Source organism: Rhinopithecus bieti, unplaced genomic scaffold (genome assembly GCF_001698545.2).
Source record: "Rhinopithecus bieti isolate Rb0 unplaced genomic scaffold, ASM169854v2 scaffold_43749, whole genome shotgun sequence".
In the NCBI taxonomy this organism is placed as follows: Eukaryota; Metazoa; Chordata; class Mammalia; order Primates; family Cercopithecidae; genus Rhinopithecus; species Rhinopithecus bieti.
Window position 1 is genome coordinate 488,390 of NW_016818380.1, and position 25,044 is coordinate 513,433.

At 41.9% G+C, this 25,044-nt stretch overlaps 1 protein-coding gene across 1 annotated transcript in view; it reads left to right on the plus strand.

Moving 5' to 3' along the window:
• Positions 1-12,341: 12,341 nt before the first annotated feature.
• Positions 12,342-25,044, plus strand: part of WIPF1 (WAS/WASL interacting protein family member 1) — a 29,152-nt gene continuing 16,449 nt past the window's right edge. Inside the window, 4 exon segments of the mRNA XM_017856953.1 lie at positions 12,342-12,385; positions 13,452-13,479; positions 17,578-17,707; positions 23,520-23,696. Of these exon segments, the coding sequence (XP_017712442.1) occupies positions 12,342-12,385; positions 13,452-13,479; positions 17,578-17,707; positions 23,520-23,696 (379 nt within the window).

The window sequence follows — 25,044 nt, forward strand, 5'->3', positions numbered from 1 at the left end:
GACTCCTATCTCAGAGAATTTTGAATTTTGAGTTTAAAAGATCCTTAGAAATCATCTATCCCAGTACTCTCCAGTAGGAGCACTTCTGGTATTTTGGGTGGGACTGTCATAAGCACCATAGGAAATTTCACATTCCTGGCCCCACCCACTGAGTGCTACAGACCCCTGCCCCCACCATTCCCACTCACTGCTGTCCACCCCCAACAGCTACCTGAGTTGAAAATTACTCATCTAGCCCAGTTCTATCACTTCACAGGTAAGGCAGTGTTAGACAGCATGTGTTCTTTTCATGCCTCTGGCCTCTGATCCCAGCAGAATCAGGACCCAACATTCAGATTTTACAGTGAAGCTAGTTTCTGAAATATGCCGCTCTTTTTAATTCTTCCACTGTTACTGTTTTTTCAGAGTTATATGCTACGTGTTGCAAATGTAAGTCTGAACCTTTAAGATGGGTTAAAAAAAAATGATGAGCATTTTCAGATCGTTCTATACATAACTGAAGGTTTTGATAAAATGTTTTCTACATGTATTCCATTGCCATTCACCTCTTGGGTTCTTTAATAATGAGAAATCTGACTTTCTTCCTTCTGCCCTCTTTATGCTTTTGTCAAGCATCTTCTAGGAGAGTTACTGTTACCCCATTAAGTGTGGGGGACAGAAACATTTTGGCTTAGAAAGCTATGGATCTGCAGCTGAATTAAGCTGTATATTATTTACCCTGACTTGGGCACCAAAATCACATTTCAAAACTCATTTGCTGCCAGGTATGGTAGCTCAAGCCTGTAATCCCAGCAATTTGGGAAGCTAAGATGGAAGGATCACTTTGAAGCTAGGAGTGTAAGACCAGGCTGGGCAACAAAGCAAGATCCCATCTCTACCAAATATAAAAATAAAATAAATTAGCCAGGTGCAGTAGCATATGCCTGTAGTCTCAGCTACTCAGGAGGCTGAGGCTGGAGGATCACTCGAACCCAGGAGGGGCCACAGGGAGCTATGATTATGCCACTGCACTCCAGCCTAAGTGACAGCAAGACTCTGTCTCTCTAAAAAAAAAAAAAAAAAAAAAAAAGAAATAAAACCAAAAAAAGAACCTCATTTGCCTTCATACACCTGACCTGCTCTCTTCACCTCCATTTGTCCCCACACACTTGAATGCCCTGTAAATGAGAAGAAGCCCTTAGCCTAATTAAGAGATAAGGTAAGGTAGGTAAGAGCTTTTCTTTCTTGAGTGACTCTTTTCCCTGTTACTTAATGGAATAGTCAGTATTTACAGTGATACTTCCAAATATAATTTTCCTAAAGGAATCTCAAGTTCCATGAAGAGTTATTTTTGTGGGAATATCTAGAATAAAGTTGGACTCTTCACGGAGTGGAGGTGCTCATCCCCTCTTGTCACTGTACCAAATAGCTGTGTATTACACCTTGTGGGGAGGAGAAACATTTAATTTTTTTTAATTTAGGTTTTTTTTCTTGCTTGCTTCTTAAGCAAAACCAATCTAGTTTCTTCTTCTGCAGCAAAGGAGGAAGGAACAAACAACAAATTAATCAGACAGGAAGCGAATAACCGCAGAAGGACGTCTGCCTCTGACTCAGTATGTCACATTTAACAAGAGGCCAGAGCTTGTCCAAAATGGCTGTCCAAAAATGACCTCACACTTGCGTTAGAAGATGATACCTTTTTCAGGGACAGTATTCTCTCTTGGCTTCTCTCCTGCTGGCCCTCTGTCTGCCTGTGTCCCTGACCATGGCTCCCTGCAGTACCCTTTAACGGTAAGAAAAATTATATTCAAACTAAATTTATTTCCTTTATCAGCTACAGGGAAGAACTAAATGGCTTTTAATGGACCATAGTATGTCAAGATAAAGTTGTTTAATTTTTCTGTGGAACACCATGTGAGCTATTCCTGTTGCTTAGAATGCTAGTTTCACCACTATGGTGATTGTGAATGATTCATAACTTATGCTTTGAGCCAAAATGTAAGCAAGATTTTCAATAGAATTTTTCTTGACCACTGGACAAGTTTGGATCCACAGGAATTTATTTTCCCATTTAAATTGGGGCTTATGTCAGTAAATATATCCTTTTGGTATATGATACAGTTGTCCACACAACTGCCTTTGAATCTTTGGTGTGGCCAGTAACAATAAGTGCTGTAAAATTCAAGGAGCCAGTGGAAGCTTCAAACGAAAATACCATGGAACTAAGCTGTTGGCAGTTCTGTTGCTGCTGATGTGCTATTTAAGTTCAAAACTCAAACTAAACCATTTCTAAGCAGAGTCTTTTAGAATATGATTTGTCTTTTAGAATAAGTCTATTCCTGTTATAACAGTGTGTGTACAATTACTATCGCAAATCAAATTCTATAGCATTAGTTATAACTTTATGTTAAATATGATTAATGTTTTGGCATAAAATATTGTGATTTTTAAAATTTCAAGCCATATACTCAGAGACTTACAGAGCAGAACTAAGGAAACTTTAGGTTAAAAAAACTTTTTTTCTAGAATATGTAGGAAAAAACGACTTATGTTCCTTTCTCCCCGTGGAGAAATATAAAATAAAGCTTTACAAAACTCAGAAGGCACATACAACTTTAGTCACTAAGTACAGGGTTTTTGGTTTTTTTGTTTTGTATTTCTAGTAGAGACGGGATTTCACCATGTTGGTCAGGCTGGTCTCAAACTCCTGACCTCAAGTGATCCGCCCACCTCAGCCTCCCAAAGTGATGGGATTACAGGCATACAAGTTCTTTTAAATAATTGAATGGCATACCTAGTCTATGTAGTAGAGAATGGAGAGGTAGTAAATGAAAAGGCTCCTGAAAGATTCTAACTAAGCAAAGTAAGACAACTTGGTAGAAAGTTGAAAGACTGGGGAAAGAATAGGACAGGATAGTGAGAGAGGAAGATGAGAAACTGGGGAAAAGTTTTGAGGTTGATCTGTGTAGAAATTATACTCTTACAATTCACTTGGACTACAGTGCTATGTGTTAACTTTATCAAGCTTTGTTGCTTCTGAACTGGAATATCATCATGTCAAAACTCTTCCTTTTATAGGTCTAAGGTCATTAAATGACTTACCTAAAAGTCATTTTTCACGAAGTCAGGTTTTCTATTGCTCTTTGAAAAGTTTATTCATGGGCTATTTGCTCAGAGCACTTCAACTACTCTAATATCTAATCTTTTAAGGGTTACATATACTCTGGGTGGACTGAAATATTCAGAGAACTCCCTGTGGTGAAAATTAGTTCCTGGGGTCAAGCAGCAACTTCAGATCTGATCAAATTCTAAATCTGGCCTGTAGGCTGGAAGTTCCCCAACCTACCTAAAATGTAAGATGAAGTGATACTGAATTCCTGGACCCTTTAAGTTTTATGACCTTTTGAAGCCTTCTTAACATTTTATGAACACACATCATTTACTTTGGAAGTTTCTGGCTGTTTAAATTGTGATATATTTCTGCTTTAAGGTTTGACTCATTTTGTTCAAATTGTTAAACATGTGCTTGTTGTTGTAAAAAGCGTTTCTCCTGGACTGCCATAAATACCTGTCTGTCCTGAAAATTAAAACTGTAAAAAAAAACTAGAATAAGGAATGCCTTAATCAGTATGCTTTTCTGAGAAATTTGAAATGCACTTTATACACATCTTCCTTCACCATTCACTTGTAATACAGAAGTTTGCATGGGTGTACACACGTAGGCTGATTTAAATCAGCTCAAGGTTTCTCTTTCTCGTGGTTAAATAGGGGGAAAGACTGTAATATTTACTGACCGCTTGTTCTGTGTTAGGTTCTTCACCTTTGCTTATTTTGTTTTTTGAAAATGGCTAATACTTATTAAGCACTCCCTCATTTAACTCTTGAATAACCCTATTAAGTAAGTGCTATTATTTTGAAAACCGGACTTAGATAAACTAAGTAATTTATCCAAGGCCACCTAACAACTAAATGTGGAGGAAGTTATCTGAATTGTAAGAGCTTTTCTTCGCAAGTGCAGCTTGGAAGCAACATTATAAATTGTATGATTTTTCTTTTCTGCTTTTTTTTTTTTTGAGACAGGGTTTTGCTCTGTCATCCACACTGGAGTGCAATGGCATAATCAGAGCTCACTGCACCCTCAAACTCCTGGACTCAAGCAGTCTTCCCACCTCAGCCTCCCAAGTAGCTGGAACTAAGATGTGTACCACCATGCCCAGTTAATTTTTGATTTTTTTTTTTTTTTTGTAGAGATGAGGGTCCCACTATGTTTGCCCAGGGTGGTCTCAAACTCTTGGGCTCAAGCAATCTTCCTACCCTGGCCTCCCAAAGTGCTGGGATTCTAGGCATTAGCTACAACACCCAGCCAGTATGATTTCTTGAGGTGCTTTTCCGGCCTTGGGAATCTGAGATTACAAATATTTTGCTTTAAATGTCACAGCAACAGTAAATATCTTTGAAACTAATAATCTCAAGTAAGATGTTTTCCTTTCTAAGTCTTTTCACTTCTTCAGAGGCAAACTTGGTGACACTTCTGCTTGTATCATAAAGCTGTACTATCAATGATAAAATGAATATACTATATCAAGTGTGCTAACATATATGCCATGTGTGTATGTGTATGAGAGAGAAAGAGAGAGAAAGAGAAACAGTGGCACATCTTAATCCTCTGGTAGAACTAAATGTGGTAATAGCAATTTAGGAAAACTTTAGCTTGGAGATTTGAACCCCTTAAAGAGATGGGAAGTATGGGAGAAAACCTGCTACTCTTTAATGGTATGGATAAAGTAAAAAATGTTTCCTTTCCCTTTCCTTCAGTTAAATAATGACAGGTAGGCGGGTCATTCAGCTCACCTTCATTTTCTCACTATTAAAAGGGTCTTGGATGTCTATGAATTTGTATTAATTTTAAAATTAAATGTGCATAATAGTGGATTAAAAAATAATTTTATTTCATAGCAACCTTTATTTCCCTAGCAGTACTCTTGCAGTAAAAATTGTGTCCAAGCTCCTAGCCAGTCTTAATGACGTTAGAGATGCTTCAAAATGTCTTCTTTGAAAAACACCTTTCCTACTCCCTGCCAAAATAAATCACCTCCTTATCTAAAAGAACTATAAAAGAAACATTTCTAGGTTCAGCAGAGACTGAAATTGACATTCACCGTTAAGAAGACAACCTAATCAGACGTTGCTGAAGTATTGTTTTCAATGATGATTGACTGAGAAAAGAGCAGTACATTCTGAGAAATGAGGGATTCTGTATATGGCAAGCGTGTGCTCTACATTCAGCGCAAATGGAGACTAACAATGCATAAGAACCAACTGGGTGAGGCTGCTGATTTGCTAATCAAGCTGTTTTCCTCTTCTCTGCCTTTGCTTCCTCTGGAGTCCAGCTGCCTTTTCTGTTTCCCCTCTTGTATCCATGGCCTCATTGCTCTGAGCAAGGACCTTCAGCGTGGAGAGAGGAAGAGTAGCAATAATAGAAACGAACCTTTCTGCAAAGGTATTGAAAGTTTCTAAAATGGCCAGACCACATGCTGGGGGGAAGGGACGGTAGAGCTGTTGCACAGTGACTCGCGACATAAAATAGAAACTCCAGGCAACTGCAGCTGTGAAAAGATTGTGTTAAAGAAACAGGATGACTGTGGTTTACTGTGAGCATCAATTTTCCTGTTGAGCATTTTTTACAGGAAGTTGAAGAACAAAGCCAAATTCATCTTAATTAGTTCTAATGGTTTTCAGATCTTAAATACATCCAGCTAAGTTTGCATCATGGAGGAGTCTCTAAAGAATAGAGTCAAGAATAGTTGAGTAGGAATCCCAAAACGACATGCTTTTTAAAATTCACCATCTTAGCAGCAATTTGAGTTTGCTCGATGATTTTATTTTTGCAGGGTGACTTGGAGTGGATTCACTGTCTTTGTAATGAATGCCCTTGCAGTTATTTTTTATGGTTGTAATAACTCAATATGAATTTAAAAACCTTTTCTCAGGAAAACACTTTTGCGTTACATGTATTATCAATTTTGTTCTGTTAATATTTTTTGGTCAAACAATTGTGTGTATATGTATATGTGTGACACAGAGAGAGAGAGGGAAGGGGAGAGAGAGATGTACATGTACTTACAAGCTGGAAGGACATGTATCAAAATAACAAAGAGTTACCTCTGGTTATGACCCCCAACCCTTTTCACCTAAAATTAATTATTATTCAGTGCTTCCTTTAGTGGTTAAATACAACTTCAGTACTTTTTTTTATCTTTGTATATTTTGTATTCTCTACAATACAAAAGGAGAAAAAGAAATCTTGAAGAAAACAACAAACAAAAAACTAATCTGAAGAAGCCAAAAGCACTCAAGAAATACCTAGATGAAAATGAGTTAAGAGCATTATATATAAAGTAAAATATAAATGAGTCCAGGCATGGTGGCTCATGCCTGTTATCGTAACACTTTGGGAGGCTGATGTGGGTGGATCACTTGAGGTCAGGAGTTCCAGACCAGCCTGGCCAACATGGTGAAACCCCATCTCTACCAAAAATTAGCCAAGTGTGGTGGCACGAGCCTGTAGTCCCAGCTACTCGGGAGGCTGAGGCAGGAGAATTGTTTGAACCCAGGAGGTGGAGGTTGCAGTGAGCCAAGACCGCACCACTGCACTCCAGCCTGGGCAACAGAGCCAGACTCTGTCTCAAAAAATAAATAAATAAATATAAATAAAAATAGAAAATAATGAGGGCAAGAGAGCAGTTGGATTTTTTAATCTGTCCAGTTATATTATTTCTGATACCCTCCCCCACCCCCAGCAAATAAAATATTCCTCTACTGATTCAATCTTTTGGGGGAAAAAACGCTTAATTTTCCACCATTCATTTTAGGTATGATAGTATTTAAGGGTTACTTTTAGCAACATTTATAGAGCAAAATGCTTTATATTTTTGAATAGTCCAAATTAATGATAAACGTAATTGGATAAAGCTGCTTCTCATCTTCTCTAATGGAACCCCTGCCCACGTGGGATTAGAGACCAGCCTTTGGAGGACTGTCAGCTGTGTTCACTGGGGGACTATTAGGAATCACTCCCCACCTCATGTCATTCTGTAGTGTGGGCCCTAGGCAGTGCAATCTAGAATGAATTTTAAGTTGGCTATGAAACTAAGAAACAGTTTATTTAAATAACTACCCCATTTTCTTGATCTCAAGGAAGGCAATCATTTTACATTCAGGGATGATTCTGCTTTCCTAGATGAGCACATTGAAGAAGAAACCATGAGTTTCCTGGGGCACGTCTGGACTGAACTGTGAGCTATGGTTGACCTCTAGTTGGCCATGCCATTGAGGAGAATGTGTCTTCTGTACTGTTGGGGAGTGGGCCAAGCAGCTCTCTTTCTCTCACAGTGCTCCTTGCATGTTTAACAAGTGGGTCCAGGCTGCAAGATGCCCTGGCTGATCTGGGATCAGTGAATGTTGTCTAAATGTGAGTGTTAAATATTAATTTGCTAGGACTGCCATAATAAAATACCACAGCTTCGGTAGATCAAATAACAGAAATTTGTTTTCTCCCAGCTCTGGAAGCTGGAAGTCCAAGATCAAGATGTAGGCAGGTATGGTGTCTTTTGAAGCCTCTCTCCTTGGTTTGCAGATAGCCACCTTCTCACTGCGTCTTTACTTGAAGACTTTCCTCTGTGAGCACATGCCTGATGTCTTTTCCTCTTTGTATGAGGACACCAGTCAAATTGGATTAAGATCTCACCCATTTTAGCCTAATCACCTCTTTAAAGACCCTATCTCCAAATACAGTTGCCTTCTGAGGTCCTAAGCGTTGGAAATTCAGCATATCAGTTTGCAGGGGACATAGTTCAGACCATAATACTGTATGTAAAAACAAAAGCCTTTTCTATCCCTTGGGTTTTCTTTGTATACGTAGGAGTCAACACACCAAGTAAAGATTTTAGAAAGTCTGGCTTTTCTCTCTATCATGAAAGTTACTTAAACTTTGAAATTATTCTTAAAAAGAAATTAATTGTGAAAAGTGTGTCTTCCTTAAAGTTCATTGCCTGGGTTGGGTTGGGAGGGCAAGGCCCAGCAAGTGGGGAGGCATGTGATCCGACACTGCCGAGACTCCCAACTAGTCTGGGAAGCCGGACACGGGCACAGCAGATTCTGACGCAGGAGATGACTGACCACACTGGGGAAACTGCTGCTGAGTCCTTTCCCTTCTTCTCAGGCCTCTCCTGCACCTGAGTCGGCTGCCTTTCCTGCCATGCTCCCATCTCCAAGGGAAGAACCAAATGCTGGGAAGCCCAGTCATCAGGTGGCCTCATTCCCACCCAGGCAGATCCACCTACAGCCACTGAGCAAAGCTGCGGCCCCTCAGACTAGCCTCCAGGTCCATCCCTCCTCTGCCAGGCACTCAGCAGCTTGTACCAGCAGGACCCATCCCCACCCTCCAAAGGACAGATCTCAACCCTGTCCACTGACGGCTTTGCTCCCCCAGGCCACGCTGAGAGCCTTGCACACACCATTTCATTTAATCTGCTCAGCAACTTCCCATTTAGCAGATGGGAAAAACAGATTCCCATCTGAATCTGCCAGGTGGCAGAGCAAGGATTCAGAACCAAATTTGCCTGACCAAGGTCTCACGTTCTCCCTTTTTCATTCTATAAACCCACTGGTGAAGCCCAAAAGACTCCTTTTTTAAATTTAATTTAATTTATTTTAATTTTAGAGATAAAGGGGTCGCTTTGTAGCCCAAGCTGGTCTTAAACTCCTGGGCTGAAGCAGTCCTTCCACCTTGACCTCCCAAAGTGTTGAGATTACAGGCATAAGTCACCACTCAGAGTCCCAAAGGGCCCCTTTTGTGTCTGTGTTTAAATGCATAAAATAAAATACAGAGAATTACAAAGGAAACTAATTTATTAAAATATGTACTTCTTTATTAATGGTTTAAACAACAAGACTTAGCAACAGATCTAAACGTTGCCAGCATGTTGAAAATTGTTGATGTGTAGTTGTAATATGATGTGAAAATATCATGTGAAAACTATTGGTGAGAGAATATCAGATATTGTGGTTTGTGGCCTACATTCATAATCAAAGGAAATGCTAGATTTCAGTTAGTGCTTAGTAGAAATAATATGTACCTTTTTTTCATCCAAGTTTACGAACCCTTGAATTCTATCTACAGACTCTGGGTGTGAGGATCCAGGCAGGAATGCCTGGTCTGTTAAGATCCGTGCTCTAGGGCCAAGGCCTTCAGTAAGATCTGGCTCTGGCTCTGATGTGGGCTGTCAAGTCCATGAGAGGAGGGAAGCCCTCCTATCCCAAGGCCTTGGGGCTCTACTTCTCTGGGGAAGTTGGAGGCTGCCAGGAAAGTAAGTCCCAGTATGTAACACTAGCAAGCCCCTCTGAAATCGGGCTGACTCTTTTACCTGGATCTCACAGTGCACTGGGGTGATGCTGGGAGCCCTTCCAGTGGCAAGCACTCGGCTTGTGTAATACACAGTTCTTTCACTGCATATATATTTAGTAAGAACCCTACTTTGTGCCAGGTATTGGCAAGACCCCATGGAGTCCATAGCCTGGTGGAAAGACAGCCAAGAAGTGGGCCTGGCATGGCCAGTGGGCTCAGTGTTGGGGCACATGAGCTTAGTCTTCTTTGATCCAGGGGCTGAGTGAGGTGGCAGTACTGGAGTCGGGTTTCTCACACACTTCCCTTGAGGCCCCAGCTGGAGAAGTCCAGACCATGCCCAGCAGATGTTCAGCTAGAAAGGAGGAGAGAGGACATGGCAGCCTCCCTCTTCTATGTTGCCACTGAGATTGGAAAGGGACAGTTAATCTGGAGGGGAGTGAGAGATGGGGCCAGGGAAAGCAAGCTGTGCAAACAGAAGTCCACAGAGGAGAAGAAAGAGCACTTAGCTCTGCACCACCCTCTAAAAAGTGAGAGCGCTCACTCATAGACCCTCTCCCCACTGTCCGTCTGAAGTGGCCAGGAAGGAAAGACTGCACTTCTTTCAATACCCCAGACCCTTTAATAGCATCTTGCTCCCTGAACCTTGGTTTTGCCACTAATTTCTGCGATCTGGCTTTGGCCCTGGCCCCAGCCATGACTGTTGCTGTTTCTCCCACACCAGCCCTCTGGACCATGAAGTTAGCACAGCCCACCCTGAAGTTGTCATCCAGAAGTTAATATACAAGTCAGTTAGTGCACAGACATTACTAAAACTGCAGCAACAGAGAACTGTAAAATAATTAAGGAGGTCTTTCAGGGTGGCAGCCCCTGAAAGGGTCCTCATTCCAGTCTGGCCCCTAAGCTGTGCAGGACAGAAGTTCAATTTGATCTCTGCTATGAGAGCCGAACTCATGACAACCACACCCCTAAGAGGTTCCTGTTAGTTGACCAGAATATCCACTCCTTCCTAGATAGTAGGATCACAGGATAACAGAAAGTTAGTTAGTGGACATGGAATCAGACAAAATAGGCTTGAGGGATTTTTCATCAACCAAGCACATGGATGCACTGTTCCCAGAGCCCATCTCTTGGGCCCACCAGGCAGACCAGGCTATTCCCCTTCCTTGGTAAGCCTTTCCCAGCTCTGGTCATACCATTGATTTGGCTGCAGCTTTTTTTGCAGTAGTCAGGCCTAAATTCAGTTTCAGATCCCTGTCATTCCTCCTGGAGCAGACGTCTGACTCCAAGGCCTCTGAATGTGCCGCTGGAGATGCCCCTTGATGGAGGACGCCCTAACACAGGCACCCAGTCCTGCTCACAATGCCCACGTGGCCCTATGGGTGACTAATTGGTGTCATGCCAGAAAGAGCAATTTAAGAAACATACTTTAAAAGAATCCTGGGCCGGGCGCGGTGGCTCAAGCCTGTAATCCCAGCACTTTGGGAGGCCAAGACGGGCGGATCACGAGGTCAGGAGATCGAGACCATCCTGGCTAACACGGTGAAACCCCATCTCTACTAAAAAAAAATACAAAAAACTAGCCGGGCGAGGTGGCGGGCGCCTGTAGTCCCAGCTACTCGGGAGGCTGAGGCAGGAGAATGGCGTAAACCCGGAAGGCGGAGCTTGCAGTGAGCTGAGATCCGGCCCTGCACTCTAGCCTGGGCGACAGAGCGAGACTCCGTCTCAAAAAAAAAAAAAAAAAAAAAAGAATCCTTGCCTGAGACAGTCTCTTACTGAAAACAGATTCCAGCCTAGTTAACAGGTGAGCTGTGGCACTAATTTGCCTGCCTGAAAGTGCTTATTAGATCATTAAAACGGCAGTGAGTGAGGCAGTGTTATCCAGCAGAAGAGCAGGAACCAAAAGGACATGACTGAATGAATTGCTTCAGGGTATTTTAGGGAGTGACTTAATTTCTCTGAGTCTATCAAATGAGCACAGCTATGCTGGCTTCTGGTGTCTTAGGAGTCAGAGACCATGCAAGGATAGAGCCCTGGATCCAGCGGATTCTCCATACATGAGAGCTGCTGTTGCTGCTGTGGAATTTAAAATTTTCATTTTCTAGACAGCCCACTTTGAATGGGACTTTTGCGAACTGTCTTAATTCTTGTTTCCCGCCGGCTGTGACAAGTCCAGCAGTGTCTGTTTTAGCTTCTGCAGTCCATTTCTGTTCACAGAAAGCAAGCCATCTAGCATTATCTCAATAGAAAGTATTTGTTTAGGTTTCAGTTTTCCACATTAACTTGTAGTGGTTGAACTAAATGAATATTTTAAATTCTAAGAAATTGTTTTCTGCAATTAAGAGACTATTGAGAGTTTAAAAAGCCTGGCACAGTGGCTCACACCTGTAATCCCAGCACTATGGGAGGCTAAGGCAAGAGGATCGCATGAGGCCAGGAGTTCAAGACTAGCCTGAGCAACATAGCAAGACCCCATCACAACAGAAATAAAAGATAAAAATAAATACTGGGCACGGTGGCATACGCCTGCAGTCCTAGCTAAGCTACTCAGGAGGTTGAGGCAGGAGGACTGCTTAGGCCCATGAGTTTGAGGCATAGTAAGCTATGATTATGCCACTACACTCCAGCCTGGGTGACAGAGCAAGACCTCATCTCAAAAAAATAAATAAGTAAATAAAATTTAAAAATTTTTAAAAATAAACATAATTCTGCAGTTTAAAATTTGGGACACATGTCCTGTGGAAATAATGTTATTCAGGTGGCTGGTGTCCCAGACTACCCACTGGTTTCAGGCACGAACTCTACAGTTAGGCTTTAGTGCATATGAATCACCCAGGGATCTTGTTAAAATGCTGAAATGAATTCAGTTGGGGGCAAAAAGGACTGGTAGTTGACATTTCTAACAGCTCCTGGGTGATGCCCATGCTGCCCATCCAGGACCACAGTTTGTGTAGCAAGGATGGAGCGGGAGAAGCTGGCATTACTTAGGGATGAGAACAGTGGGTGAGGCGTTGTCCTAGACAGGGCAGAGGGAGCAGGGGTTCTAGTGAGGCAAAGGAACAGGACTGCAAGGATTGGAGGAAATGGGGAGAGGGCTCCTGACTGGTGTAACTCCCCAGGCACTTCCTGGCCATCGTCTCTCCTGGCCCTGGTGTGTGCTAGGCTGCCCTCTCCGCCCTGCCCCCTAACCCACCTGGGGTCCCTAAACTCTCCTACCCAGCTACAGAATCTGACCTTCCCTTTGTTCTCAGAGCAAGCACACTCTGCAGAAAGGCTCTTCTTTTTTATTTTCTTTATATATAATTTTTTACCCAAACAAAGGTAAGACAGTCTCTTCTAAATGAAGTGCATTTCTGGTAAACAGCCTGGGAGTCCTAGGTCTGACTTCTCGTGCTCCCTCTGTTTTTGCTTAGATCCTCTGAGGAAACTAAGGAGCACAGAGATATGGATGGCTGCTCTTTGAGTGCTCCAAACATAAGGTTGACCCCCACATGTCCACCGCGATTTACCTGCTGCTCCCCGCTTTCCACCTTACATTCTCCGTGTCCTCTCCCTGGAGGACTAGGAACTTTGAGGGCAGGACTAGAAGTAGATTCATCTTCATATTCCTGCAGTACACACACAGACTTGGGCGAATGTCAGGAAGAATGGGAGGAGAAAGCCAGAGGGGTGGGAGAGCAAGAAAGGATTATCATGGAAATTAGCGAGCAGGAGAAGCCACTTAACTGGGCCCACCTGGGTCGGTCATGGCCTGCTGTGGTGGGTGGGGGAATGGAGCCAAGTAAGGCACTGGATGTGGCCTCCATTCTCTCCGAGCACCTCGGCTCTGAAGCCCCTCTGCCGGGATCCTTCCAGAACAGTAACGTTTTAGCAGTGAGGTGTAAAGGTAAGCCCATCTCTTTTAAGAGTTGAGCTAGGTGGAGCTGTCACTTTGGTGGGAAAGTGAAGGCAGATTAGGACAGTATTACTAAGATTACATCTAATACATGATCGCATTCTTGTTTTCCCAGATTTATCAGCAAGACTGTTGAACGCATAACTGCCCAAGATGCCCGTCCCTCCCCTCCAGCACCCCGCCGCCCCCGACGTTTGCACTGGTGAGTGTCTCCTCACTTTCTATGCAATCACTTTCTATGCATAAAGCAAGCCAAATGAAGCCAAAACCTGGCACGCATGTGTTTGTATTAAATGTGTTTGCATTCTGGCTTACATGTGATACAACAGGCTTTCCCTGTGCCCAGAGTAAGCCAAACCCTGAAACCCAGCAAATACAAACAACACGAAGGGTTTTGTTTGTTTAAGGTCTCATGTGATGGATAGTACAAGGGTGGAATGCGGCTGATTAGGTGTTTTCTGCCGCATTTTCGCAGGGAAATGTGCTGGCCCGAGATAGGGTTTGCAGGAGCAGTTCTGAGACCAGTGTGCACTGTTGTCATTCAGATGAACTCAATGTCTGGCCTTTAACTTCTGGGCTGGACAGTCTAGAAACCCAGGTCTCTGCCTGCGGTGCATTCCATTAAAGTGTCTTCTAGTCTCCTTTCTTTTTTTCTGCCTTTTCCCCTTTTCTTCCCAATCTGTTTTTGACAAATATCTCGCCCCACCACCTCTCCCACACACACATTTAAATCTATACTTGCATTTAGGCATTTACATGTTTATTTCCCGAAAGAATTTCTTCACTGGATTAACCCTGATCTTTCTTTTTTTTTTTTTTTTTTGAGTCTTGCTCTTTCACCCAGGCTGGAGTGCAGTGGCATGATCTCGGCTCACTGCAACCTCCGCCTCCCACTCAAGTGATTCTCCTGCCTCAGCTTCCCAAGTAGCTGGGACTACAGGCACGCACCACCATGCCCAGCCAATTTTTGTATTTTTAGTATAGACAGGGTTTCACCATGTTGGCCAGGCTTGTCTTGAACTCCTGACTTCAGTTGATCCACCTACCTCAGCCTCCCAAAGTGCTGGGATTACAGGTGTGAGCCACTGTGCCTGGCTCATCCTGCTCCTTTGATAATCCTCTTTGGGGAAGTTAGTGTGCCCTCTTCCAGGAATTTGGCAACTCTCCACTTGGTCATATGGAAAGGCCCCAAGATACACTCTGTTACAAAGCCCTCTCCAGCTTGTGAAGCCTTCACTGAGGAGGAGCCTAACACTGATGGTTCCTTCATTTTCACCATTTTCACATGGGGAAACTGAGGCTTGGAGAGAAAGTTTCTTGCCCCAGGTTTCCATGAGATGCATTTATATAACTCATCTGAGGATGATACCTAGTGAGAAGAACTGCCCATTAATTAGCTTATTGTTACTCAGAGTGTGGCCTTCCAACTACTTTTTAAGAGTCCCCAAAGTGATGAGGACAAAAATTGAAAGTAAGCATTTAGAAGCATTTCTAGCAATTTGACAGTAGTTTTCTGTCTGTTTCTAAGATTGGATGTTGTGTGTCTTTTTTAAAAAACGAATTCGTTTTTCTAATAATTCATTGTTATTTTACAAAAGTGTTAGTCGCTGATGAAAATATTTTTCAAAAGACTGGTCCTCGGCCAGGCGTGCACTATGGAAGGATAACTTGAGCCCAGGAATTCGAAACCAGCCTGGGCAACATGGCAAGACCCCCATATCTACAAAAAAAATTTTTTTAATTAGCCAGCCAGACATGGCGGTGCATGCTTGTAGTCCCAGCTACTCTGGAGGCAGAGATGGGAGGATTGTTTGAGCCCAGGAGGTCAAGACTGCAGTGAGCTGTCATTGCACTACTGCACTCCAGCCTGGGTGATAGAGCAAGACTCTGTCTCAAAAACAAAACAAAACAAAAACAAAACACTGGTCCTTCACATGGATAAGTTTGAGAACCTCCAATCTGGCTAACATAGCAGGATTCATTTATCCATATTTCCCCAAAAGTGTGGGTTATAGTGAACTGACTTAATAAAAAATATTAAATAAATAACACAGGTGGTATGAGAAGATGACAAAAATCATGAATCTTATACCAGAATGCTTGAAGTTTGGAAAATATTTTTATCTTATCAACTCATTTCTATCTGTTATTACCTAATTCAAAGCAAGACTGTGGATAAACAGAATATAGAGATGAAGAAAGGGAAAAGGTGGGTTGCATAATTAAGGGCCCTGAACATGAGAGAAGTTAGCACCCAGGGAGGTCAGCTGTCAAAATAAATTTTAAGGCAGAACAGGAGGCTACTGAAGGTTGCTGACCCAAAACTGTTAAGAGATCCACTGTGACACATCACTTAACCTCTCTAGGCCTCAGAGTTTTTTCATCCTTAAAATGAAGATAGCAGGTAATGTTAAGAGCTCTTTCCAGGACATCCAAAGTATGTTAAGTTGAAAACAAACAAGTTTCAGAACAATAGAGGAGAATCCCATTAGCAAAAGCAAACTGTGTATGCAGAGAGCATTTCTGAAAGGACAGCAGAGAAACTTTTGCCAGGCTTGCTTCAGCGGTATGTTGGGGCTGATGGGGACGAGCATTTTGGAGCCCATATTTACCCTTCTGTCAGCTTGTAGGGAAGGCTCTTGACTGCCAGGATTTGAATCCCAGCTCCTCCTCAACGAACTAGGTGACCAGGGCAAATGATTTAAACTCCCTGTACTTCAGTTTCCTTGTCTGTAAAATTGAAATAATAACTCACAGGGTTGATAAGGGCTAAATGAAGTAATACACATAAGGTGCTGAAAACAGTGCCTGGCACAGACGAAAAGCTATATATGTTAACGATTATTATCATAAGCAAGTAATACTTTATCATTTAGTTATTTCAAGATGCTTCCAGCTTTACCGTATTTTACAGTAATTCTGTTTACACAGTATAATTCCAATTACACAGTAATTCTGGTTAGCCTACTTCAGGGTTTTTCTGAGTTATTCCTTTGCCTCTAACTTTGCTAATAAAAGGCTGAGCAGTAAATAGGCCAGGAGCAGTAGCACGTGCCTGTAATCCCAACTACTCAGGAGGCTGAGGCAGGAGGATCACTTGAGCCCAAGAGTTTGAGGCTGTAGTGCATGATGATCACACCTGTGAACAGCCACTGCACTCCAGCCTAGGCAACATAATGAGATTCTGTTTCTAAAAAAAAAAAAAATTGTTTTTTAAAGGCTGGGTAAGGTATTGAGCCATACATTTCCCCAGCTTTTCCTTCTGTGGCCCTAACTGGCAAATCTGAAATCATATCCCTGTCAGAAGGGCTGGGGCCAGCCTAGAAAGGACCTGTGGGTTTGGGGCAGCCAGACTCTCCCTGGGACAGACAAGACCTAGCCAGTTTCCAAATGTGAAAGACACAGGCACACAGGCAGGTGCCTACATCTAAGTCCTTTTGCTGGACACTCCCTGAAGGAGCAAGATCCCAATTTCATAGTAGGTGGGGAGCTTTCATAGGAATTCTGGAAATATAAGAAAATAAACATGTTAAAGTAGCACTTTTATCCATTCTGCAATTTCCATGAGCTAAGCTTTCATCAGAATTAAACATCAGAAACACCTCATGCCAACGGGACATGAGGGAACTTTTGAAGTAATGAAAATATTCTATATCTTGATTGTGGTGGTGGTTTCACAACTGTATATATTTGTCAAAACTCACAGAACTGTAACTAAAAAGGGTAATTTCACTATATGTAAATTATACCTTAATAAATCTGACTTAAAAAGAAAAAAAGCATCTTTGGCAATATACACAGTGGGAATTATTTTCTAGAACTTTAGTGGGTTTAAAAAACATACAGCTGACTCTTTTGCTAGAGACAGTTTTCCCTTGCACTGGGTTAGTTCTAAAAGATGGGAAAAGGAAGTTATTCTTCAGGGTACCCTTTAGTGAATGAAGCCTGGTAATGTCCTGCAGAACTCTCCCAGACTTAAACTTCTTTTCTCGTGTCTAGTCATCTCACTCTAACCTGGCCCTGTTAGTTTCAGTCAGATTGTGGTCTGAATTTTCAGAGACTTTAATCAAGGACCGACTCTTCCTCCCTTAAAAATGAACATAATTTATTGCTGCATCTGCTTCCAAACCTCTGGATCTTAAAAAGAATGATATGGGTTCTAAAACTTGTTGAGAATTTACAACCTGTCACCAAGAACCTTAATAACAAGCTTCCCGTACCCAACCTTTCCCAGCCAAGTGTTACGATGCATGATTTTTAACCCAAGAGATGACTGCTTGTTTGTATGGCTTCCTTTCAGGCCAATACAGAGAAGCCTACCTTGAATAAGACAGAGCAGGCTGGGAGAAATGCTCTCCTTTCTGATATCAGCAAAGGGAAGAAACTAAAGAAGACAGTCACCAATGACAGAAGTGCACCAATATTGGACAGTAAGTAAAAAAAGCTATTTTCCATGAAGAGGAACAGTTTACGACCTAATAATCAACCCTACCCTCACCCCTCAAATTTTTTTTTTTTTTTCAGTTAAAACAGCTGCAAAGCTAGCAAAATAAGGGACTGTATCACTCCCTGTAGGCCGCAGCTTTGGCTTGGGTTCCCCTTTAATACTGCAAGAAGCCAGTATAATAATTCTTTGTCCAAGACATACACAGCAGCAATTCTCTGCATTATTCACAACACTTTCTGGAGATTAACCCATTGCTCCTGGCACCGCAGATGAGGAGGCAGCATAAAATATGAAAAGAGCCCTAGCCTTGGAATCAAAAGCTGTGGGTTCAAGACCTGGCACATCCATCCTGTACCATCTCCAAGCCTTGTTGTCTTCATTTTAAAGTGGAGATGATAATACATGTTCTGTTGACCTCACAAGTTTGTCATGAGCTTCAAATGAGATAATGCCTGTAAAATGTTTTGTTGTCTGGAAAGTGTAATTCAAGTGTAAGATACAATTATTAGGAGCTTAGAGAGAAAAGAAATGAGATCACAACTTCGCTTATCTACACACCTAAGTCTGAGGTACTTTCTGGAACAAGGCTACTTATTAACATTTACAACAGGACAAAAAATAATCCATGACTAGAATTCTACTGGCAATTAATAAGTAGATCTTAAGGCTGTCTCCTCACATTCCTAGACCCTTCCTTTGCCTGCCAGATGTCCCCAAGATTCATCCTAGACTACAGATCCCATTTGGACGCAACAGGAAATAGACTGACCTTCCAAAATCACCAGATGGAGCTTTGTCAACAAGTGAATAATGAGGCAGAATATTTGCAAAGTAGAGGATTAGAAGTGCTTCAGGGAACTTTCTGGGAGAAATGCCTAATGAGTAGAGAAGGAAGAAGAAGGATCAGAGTTAGGTGGACTACTGGTTTGGGAGGAAAAAGGGAAAGTGAAAGACCTAGATAAGGCCTTTGAATGTTGTTCTGTTACTGGGCAAAGTGGTGCGAGTGAGAATGCACTGCTTTCAAAAAGGAACTATGGCTGGGCGCGGTGGCTCACACCTGTAATTCCAGCACTTTTAGAGGCTGAGGCAGGTGGATCACTTGAGGCCAGGAGTTCAAGACCAGCCTGGACAACATGATAAAAACCTGTCTCTACAAAAAATACAAAAACTAGCCGGGTTTGGTAGCACATGCCTGTAGTCCCAGCTACTTGGGAGACTGAGGCACAAGAATCACTTGAACCCAGGAGGTGGAGGTTACAGTGAGCTGAGATTGTGCCACTGCACTCCAGCCTGGACAACAGAGTGAGAGTCTGTCTCCAAAAACAAAAAAAGGATCTAAGGTATTGTAACTCTTGACACAGTCTGACTTGTAAGTCAAAATGCCCACAAAAAGAATGTGGTTATAATATAATCCCTCTAATCAGCCCTCCAATAGCCATCTGAATCATGGTCCCCAGTATGAGGCCAGAGGAGCTGCTGGCCTCTAAGACAGAGGCCTGTGGTTCTCCTCACTACAAGAGGGAGCCTAGGGCTCTGTTGAAGGAGACTGGACAGTCTAGACCTATTCCTGAATCCACTAGTGGAAACCTTGAAGAATCGTATTCTCCAACGTCCACTTCTCTCATTTAATGGAAATAGTATTAGTCCTTCTCTCTTCCATGATGTTTAATAATGTGCTTTCCTTGATGGAAGGAAGATACAGTGCAGTGCAGGCCCTTGTTCATGCACGTAACTGGACACCTATACTGCTGTCACAAGCTCTTTGCAAGCAGCAGTGTTTATCCATGGTTTTGTATCTGTTTGCATGTGAAACTTCCCTGGGCTGTATGTCAAAATGTTGACCATGGTTATGTCTGATAGCTCCCAAACTCAGCCTTTCCTACAGTTTAATTACTGAAAAAATAATCTGGAAGCAGTTAACTATCCTAAGCTTTAGCTTCTCGTTCTGTAAGATGGACAGATGTTACAGGTTAAGAACACTAATGGGCCAGGCGCAGTGGCTCACACCTGTAATCCCAGCACTCTGGTAGACCGAGGCAAGCCGATCACCTGAGGCTGGGAGTTCACGACCAGCCTGACCAACATGGAGAAACCCCATCTCTATTAAAAATACAAAATTAGCCGGGCATGGTGGCACATACCTGTAATCCCAGCTATTTGGAAGGCTGAGGCGGAGAATTGCTTGAACCCAGGAGGCAGAGGTTGTGGTGAGCCAAGATCGTGCCATTGTACTCCAGCCTGGGCAACAAGAGCGAAACTCTATCTCAAAAAAAGAAAACACTAATGGATGATTTCTGATACTGCAGGAGTCCCTCTAAAGTTTCAATACCATGTAAATATGTCCTGTGAAGTGCAGTATTCCAAAATGTGTCATTCATCAATGAATAGTGTTTGAATGACAAGGCAATGTTAATGTTATTAGCAAAATTTTAAAATTTTATATGGAAACAATTTTGCATACACTTCTAGAAATTGTTAGTCTTATATGTTTTATCCTGTTAGGTGAAGTAATTCTTATCAGTTATTATCAGATTATTTCTTCCATAGCAGAGCTACCATAAGCATCCCAGAAAGCTCCGCATCTAGAAAAGATACAGAGCTAACACAAATTTATGATAAACCTAATCCAGAAAAAAAGGAAATAAAAATGAATAAAAGTGGAACTCAGAAAGCAGATAAAATAAGAGATTCAAAGCATATTTTCTAAAATTAAAGTAGTATAATAAAGTTATCTACTAAAATGTTTTAAGATATTAAAGTACTTTTCTAAGAAAAGCATACATTTCTTCAAGAAACCTCAGTGAGCAAGGGAAAAGATTAAAACTTTATTAAATTACTTTCTCTCCAAAAAGCTTTGGAGCCAGATTGTTTTATTAGCAAATTCTTTCAGATTTTAAGAAAAGCTAATCCAAATGCTGTATGTCATTCCCCAACATGTTAGAGATGGAAAGCTATCTAATAATTATAATGAAATTGGCATGATCCTAATGTCAAAACTTGACAAAGGCAGCACATACAAAAAAGAGAGCTGTACATTAGTGGTTTTCAACTGAGGGTGATTTTTGCATTCCAGGGGATATGTGGCAATGTCTGAAGACATTTTTAGTCACTACTTTGGGGGTCAGGGAGGGCCGCTACTGACATCTAGTGGGTAGACGCCAGGGATGCTGTAAACATTCTGTAAAGAACAGGACAGGACAGCCACCCACAAAAAAGAATTATCTTACCCAAAATGTTTATAATTAAGAAACCCTATTATGGACCACTTACCATCATAGATAAGAGAACACTAAAATACCAAAAAACAAATCTAAATCAATCAGATGTTACAAGAACAATTCACCAACACCAGGGTTTATCCCCCCCTTTTTTTTTCGGAGACAGGGTCTTGTCACCCAGGCTGGAGTAATGGTATAAACACAGCTCACTGCATCCTTGACCTCCCAAGCTCAAGGGATCCTCCCACCTCAGCCTCCTAACTAGCTGGGACCACAGGCATGCACCACCACATCTGGCTTATTTTTTGTAGAGATGGAAATCTCACCATATTGCTCAGGCTGGTCCTGAACTCCTGAGCTCAAGCAATCCACCCGCCTTGGCCTCCCAAAGTGTTGGGATTACAGGCGTGAGCCATTGCACCCGGCCTATCCCATTTTTAATGTTAGAAAGTCATCATATCAAATAAAGTCATCATATCATATAAAAAAGACCATAAAAAGTCTCAGTAGATCTTGAATAGGCATTTGATAAAATTTCATGCTATAAGAAATTCTTGTAAACCTAAAATAGAAGGATCCATCGACTGAATATTTAGAAAGGGAAAAAACCTATTTCAAACCAGTAATTCATATTAACTTTGAAACATCAGACGGATTCTCATTAATATCAGAACATGATTGCCTTTAGAAACGTTAATAATTTACATTGTTATGGAAATTTACCCATCAAAGTAATTACTTATATAAAACAGAAATAAGACATACAATTCTTAAAGAAGAGGAGGCTTGGCCGGGCGCGGTGGCTCAAGCCTGTAATCCCAGCACTTTGGGAGGCCGAGGCGGGTGGATCACGAGGTCAGGAGATTGAGACCCTCCTGGCTAACACGGTGAAACCCCGTCTCTACTAAAATACAAAAAACTAGCCGGGCGAGGTGGCGGGCGCCTGTAGTCCCAGCTACTCGGAGGCTGAGGCGGGAGAATGGCGGGAACCCGGGAGGCGGAGCTTGCAGTGAGCCGAGATCGCACCACTGCACTCCAGCCTGGGCGACACAGCGAGACTCCGTCTAAAAAAAAAAAAAAAAAAAGAAGAGGAGGCTTTAAACCATTATTATTTGAAGACCACATGCATACTAGAAAATGCAAGATAATAAATTTTTAATAAATTTTAATTTAGAAAATATAGCAAAGTGGCTTATTAGATATTAAATACAATTTGCTGGTGCCAAAAATAACCAATTACAAAATATAACAGGAAAAATATCCCTTTCACAATTTCAGCAAACAAAAATACATTTGAGGTAACCCCAACAAAAAGCATGTGTAATGTAAATCATGAAAACTAAAAAACTTTGCCAAAAAATCCAGAAGACATGAATAAATGAGAAAATATACCACATCTCCAAATGGAAAGTCTAAATATCATAAAAGTATCATAATCTCCAGTCTCAGCCTCCCAAAGTGCTGGTATTATAGGTGTGAGCCACTGTGCCCAGCCTGAATGTTTGTATATTTGTGAAATTATGAGATATTTTATTTTCTTGTCTTTTTAACTCTTTCNCTCAAAAAAAAAAAAAAAAAAAGAAGGGGGGGCTTTAAACCATTATTATTTGAAGACCACATGCATACTAGAAAATGCAAGATAATAAATTTTAATAAATTTTAATTTAGAAAATATAGCAAAGTGGCTTATTAGATATTAAATACAATTTGCTGGTGCCAAAATAACCAATTACAAAATATAACAGGAAAATATCCCTTTCACAATTTCAGCAAACAAAATACATTTGAGGTAACCCCAACAAAAGCATGTGTAATGTAAATCATGAAAACTAAAAAACTTTGCCAAAAAATCCAGAAGACATGAATAAATGAGAAAATATACCACATCTCCAAATGGAAAGTCTAAATATCATAAAAGTATCATAATCTCCAGTCTCAGCCTCCCAAAGTGCTGGTATTATAGGTGTGAGCCACTGTGCCCAGCCTGAATGTTTGTATATTTGTGAAATTATGAGATATTTTATTTTCTTGTCTTTTTAACTCTTTCCTTTCCTCTCACCTTTTATGGCATCTCCTCCTCCCTTGGGACTCTCTTTCTTTGAAGATCCTTTTTATTGAGACAGGGTCTCACTCTGTCACCCAGGCTGGAGTACAGTGGCACAGTCTTGGCTCCCTGCAGCCTTGACCTCCCTGGCACAAGCAATCCTCCCACCTCAGCCTCCCAAAGTGCTGAGATTACAGGTGTGAGCCACTGCAACCAGCCTGAAGATTTTTCTATTTGCCAAATCTTAGGATACGGAACAAATAGATATTGACCCATGTGGCAGCCAGTCAAGTGGGGAGTGTGGGAACAAATCATCCTTTATTTTCGTTTCTTCCACCACTGGGCCTGGGACTGCCTGGAGCAGGCAGTTCTGACTGAGCTGAGGGAACTCTTAAAATCCTGCATTTTAATGAAGAAATCCCAGTTGTCCACTGGCGGCCCAGAGCCGGCCAGCTCCCTGCTGTACTGTTGTTTTATGATTTACCTGGGCCAGACCAGGGGGCATACTCTGGTGGGTGTTTCTTCTTCTGCAGAACCTAAAGGAGCTGGTGCTGGAGGTGGTGGTGGTGGCTTTGGTGGAGGCGGCGGATTTGGCGGAGGAGGTGGTGGCGGAGGCGGTGGAAGTTTTGGAGGGGGCGGACCTCCAGGTCTGGGAGGACTGTTCCAGGCTGGAATGCCGAAGCTGAGATCCACGGCCAACAGGGATAATGGTAAGGAGAGTTTCCCTGTCTCTGAGTAACTGAAGACAAGACAGAGTTTGGCAGTTTGGAGGCTGGTCATAGCCTCTAAGGCTCTTCGCCCTTACTAAAATATCGTACATTGTTTGAAATATTACCACTGTTTTATAAGAGACTCAATTTAGGCTTTATTATTATTATTAACCAGGATCAGACAGCTACAGAGAACTATGAAATTTTCACCCAGTGTCTTTGGGGGTAACCTGTACTTTTTTTTTGCTTTTCTAAAGGGTTAGCTGGAGTGGGAAGAAAAGGGAGGAGCAAATAGAACTTGCTTGCCCTGGAAATCTGCCTGGTGACCTGACAGATTCAGCTTTCTTTGTGAGGTAGCCCAGCTGTCTAGTAGAGTAAATACTTGTGAGCCGCTTTTCAAACACGATGGAGCACGTCTTGTGGAATATGATTACAAATCTCACTAAATCTGAAAAAGTGTTTTGCATGACAGACATTTGGTATTTCAGTGCCAGTGGTTCTCAGGAGTCTCTGCAGGAAGCCATGGACATGAGTCCTTCATGATTGTCTATGAATCTGATGGTAGAGAAAAGCTGAACTTGCTCATGAATGCCTAAATAAAAAACTTCGCAGAGAGCATGAGGCTCTCTCCTGACTACTACAGAAACTCAAGAAATTTTACCATAAAACTGCTTTTGTAATGTTGATCATGTTACAATAATCTTTTTAAGACCTTTTATAAGATGTCGTCTGGGAAGGAATGAAATTCTCACATTTACATGAATATGGAATCACTGAATCCTCAGGGTTAGCCTACTATTTTATCACTGAATGGTCCAAATCTAGAGAGAAACTCAATTACATGAGCGGTTCTATCTTGCCAGACTACCATTTAAATTTGAATTTAAATTTATTAAAACTCACCAAAAGGATTTAAGGCAGCTGATAAATGTATACATTTAGTACTTTAACAACAGGTGAAGAAATTAAGGCAAAAGACAAAGAAAAATAAAATAATAAAATGGGCCAGGCACGGTGGCTCGCACCTATAATCCCAGCACTTTGGGAGGTTGAGGCGGGCAGATGGCTGAAGCCCAAAAATTCAAGAACAGCCTGGGGAACATGGCAAAATCCTATCTCTACTAAAAAGCACAAAAAATTAGTGGGCATGGTGGCTCTTGCCTGTAGTCCCAGCTACCCAGGAGGCTGAGGTGGGAGGATTGCCTGAACCTGGGAAGTTGAAGCTGCAGTGAGCCATGATCGCACCACTGCACTCCAGTCTGGGCAACAGAGGAGACCCTGTCTCAAAAAAAGAAAGAAAGAAAGAAAGAAAGAAAGAGAGAGAGAGAGAGAGAGAGAGAGAGAGAGA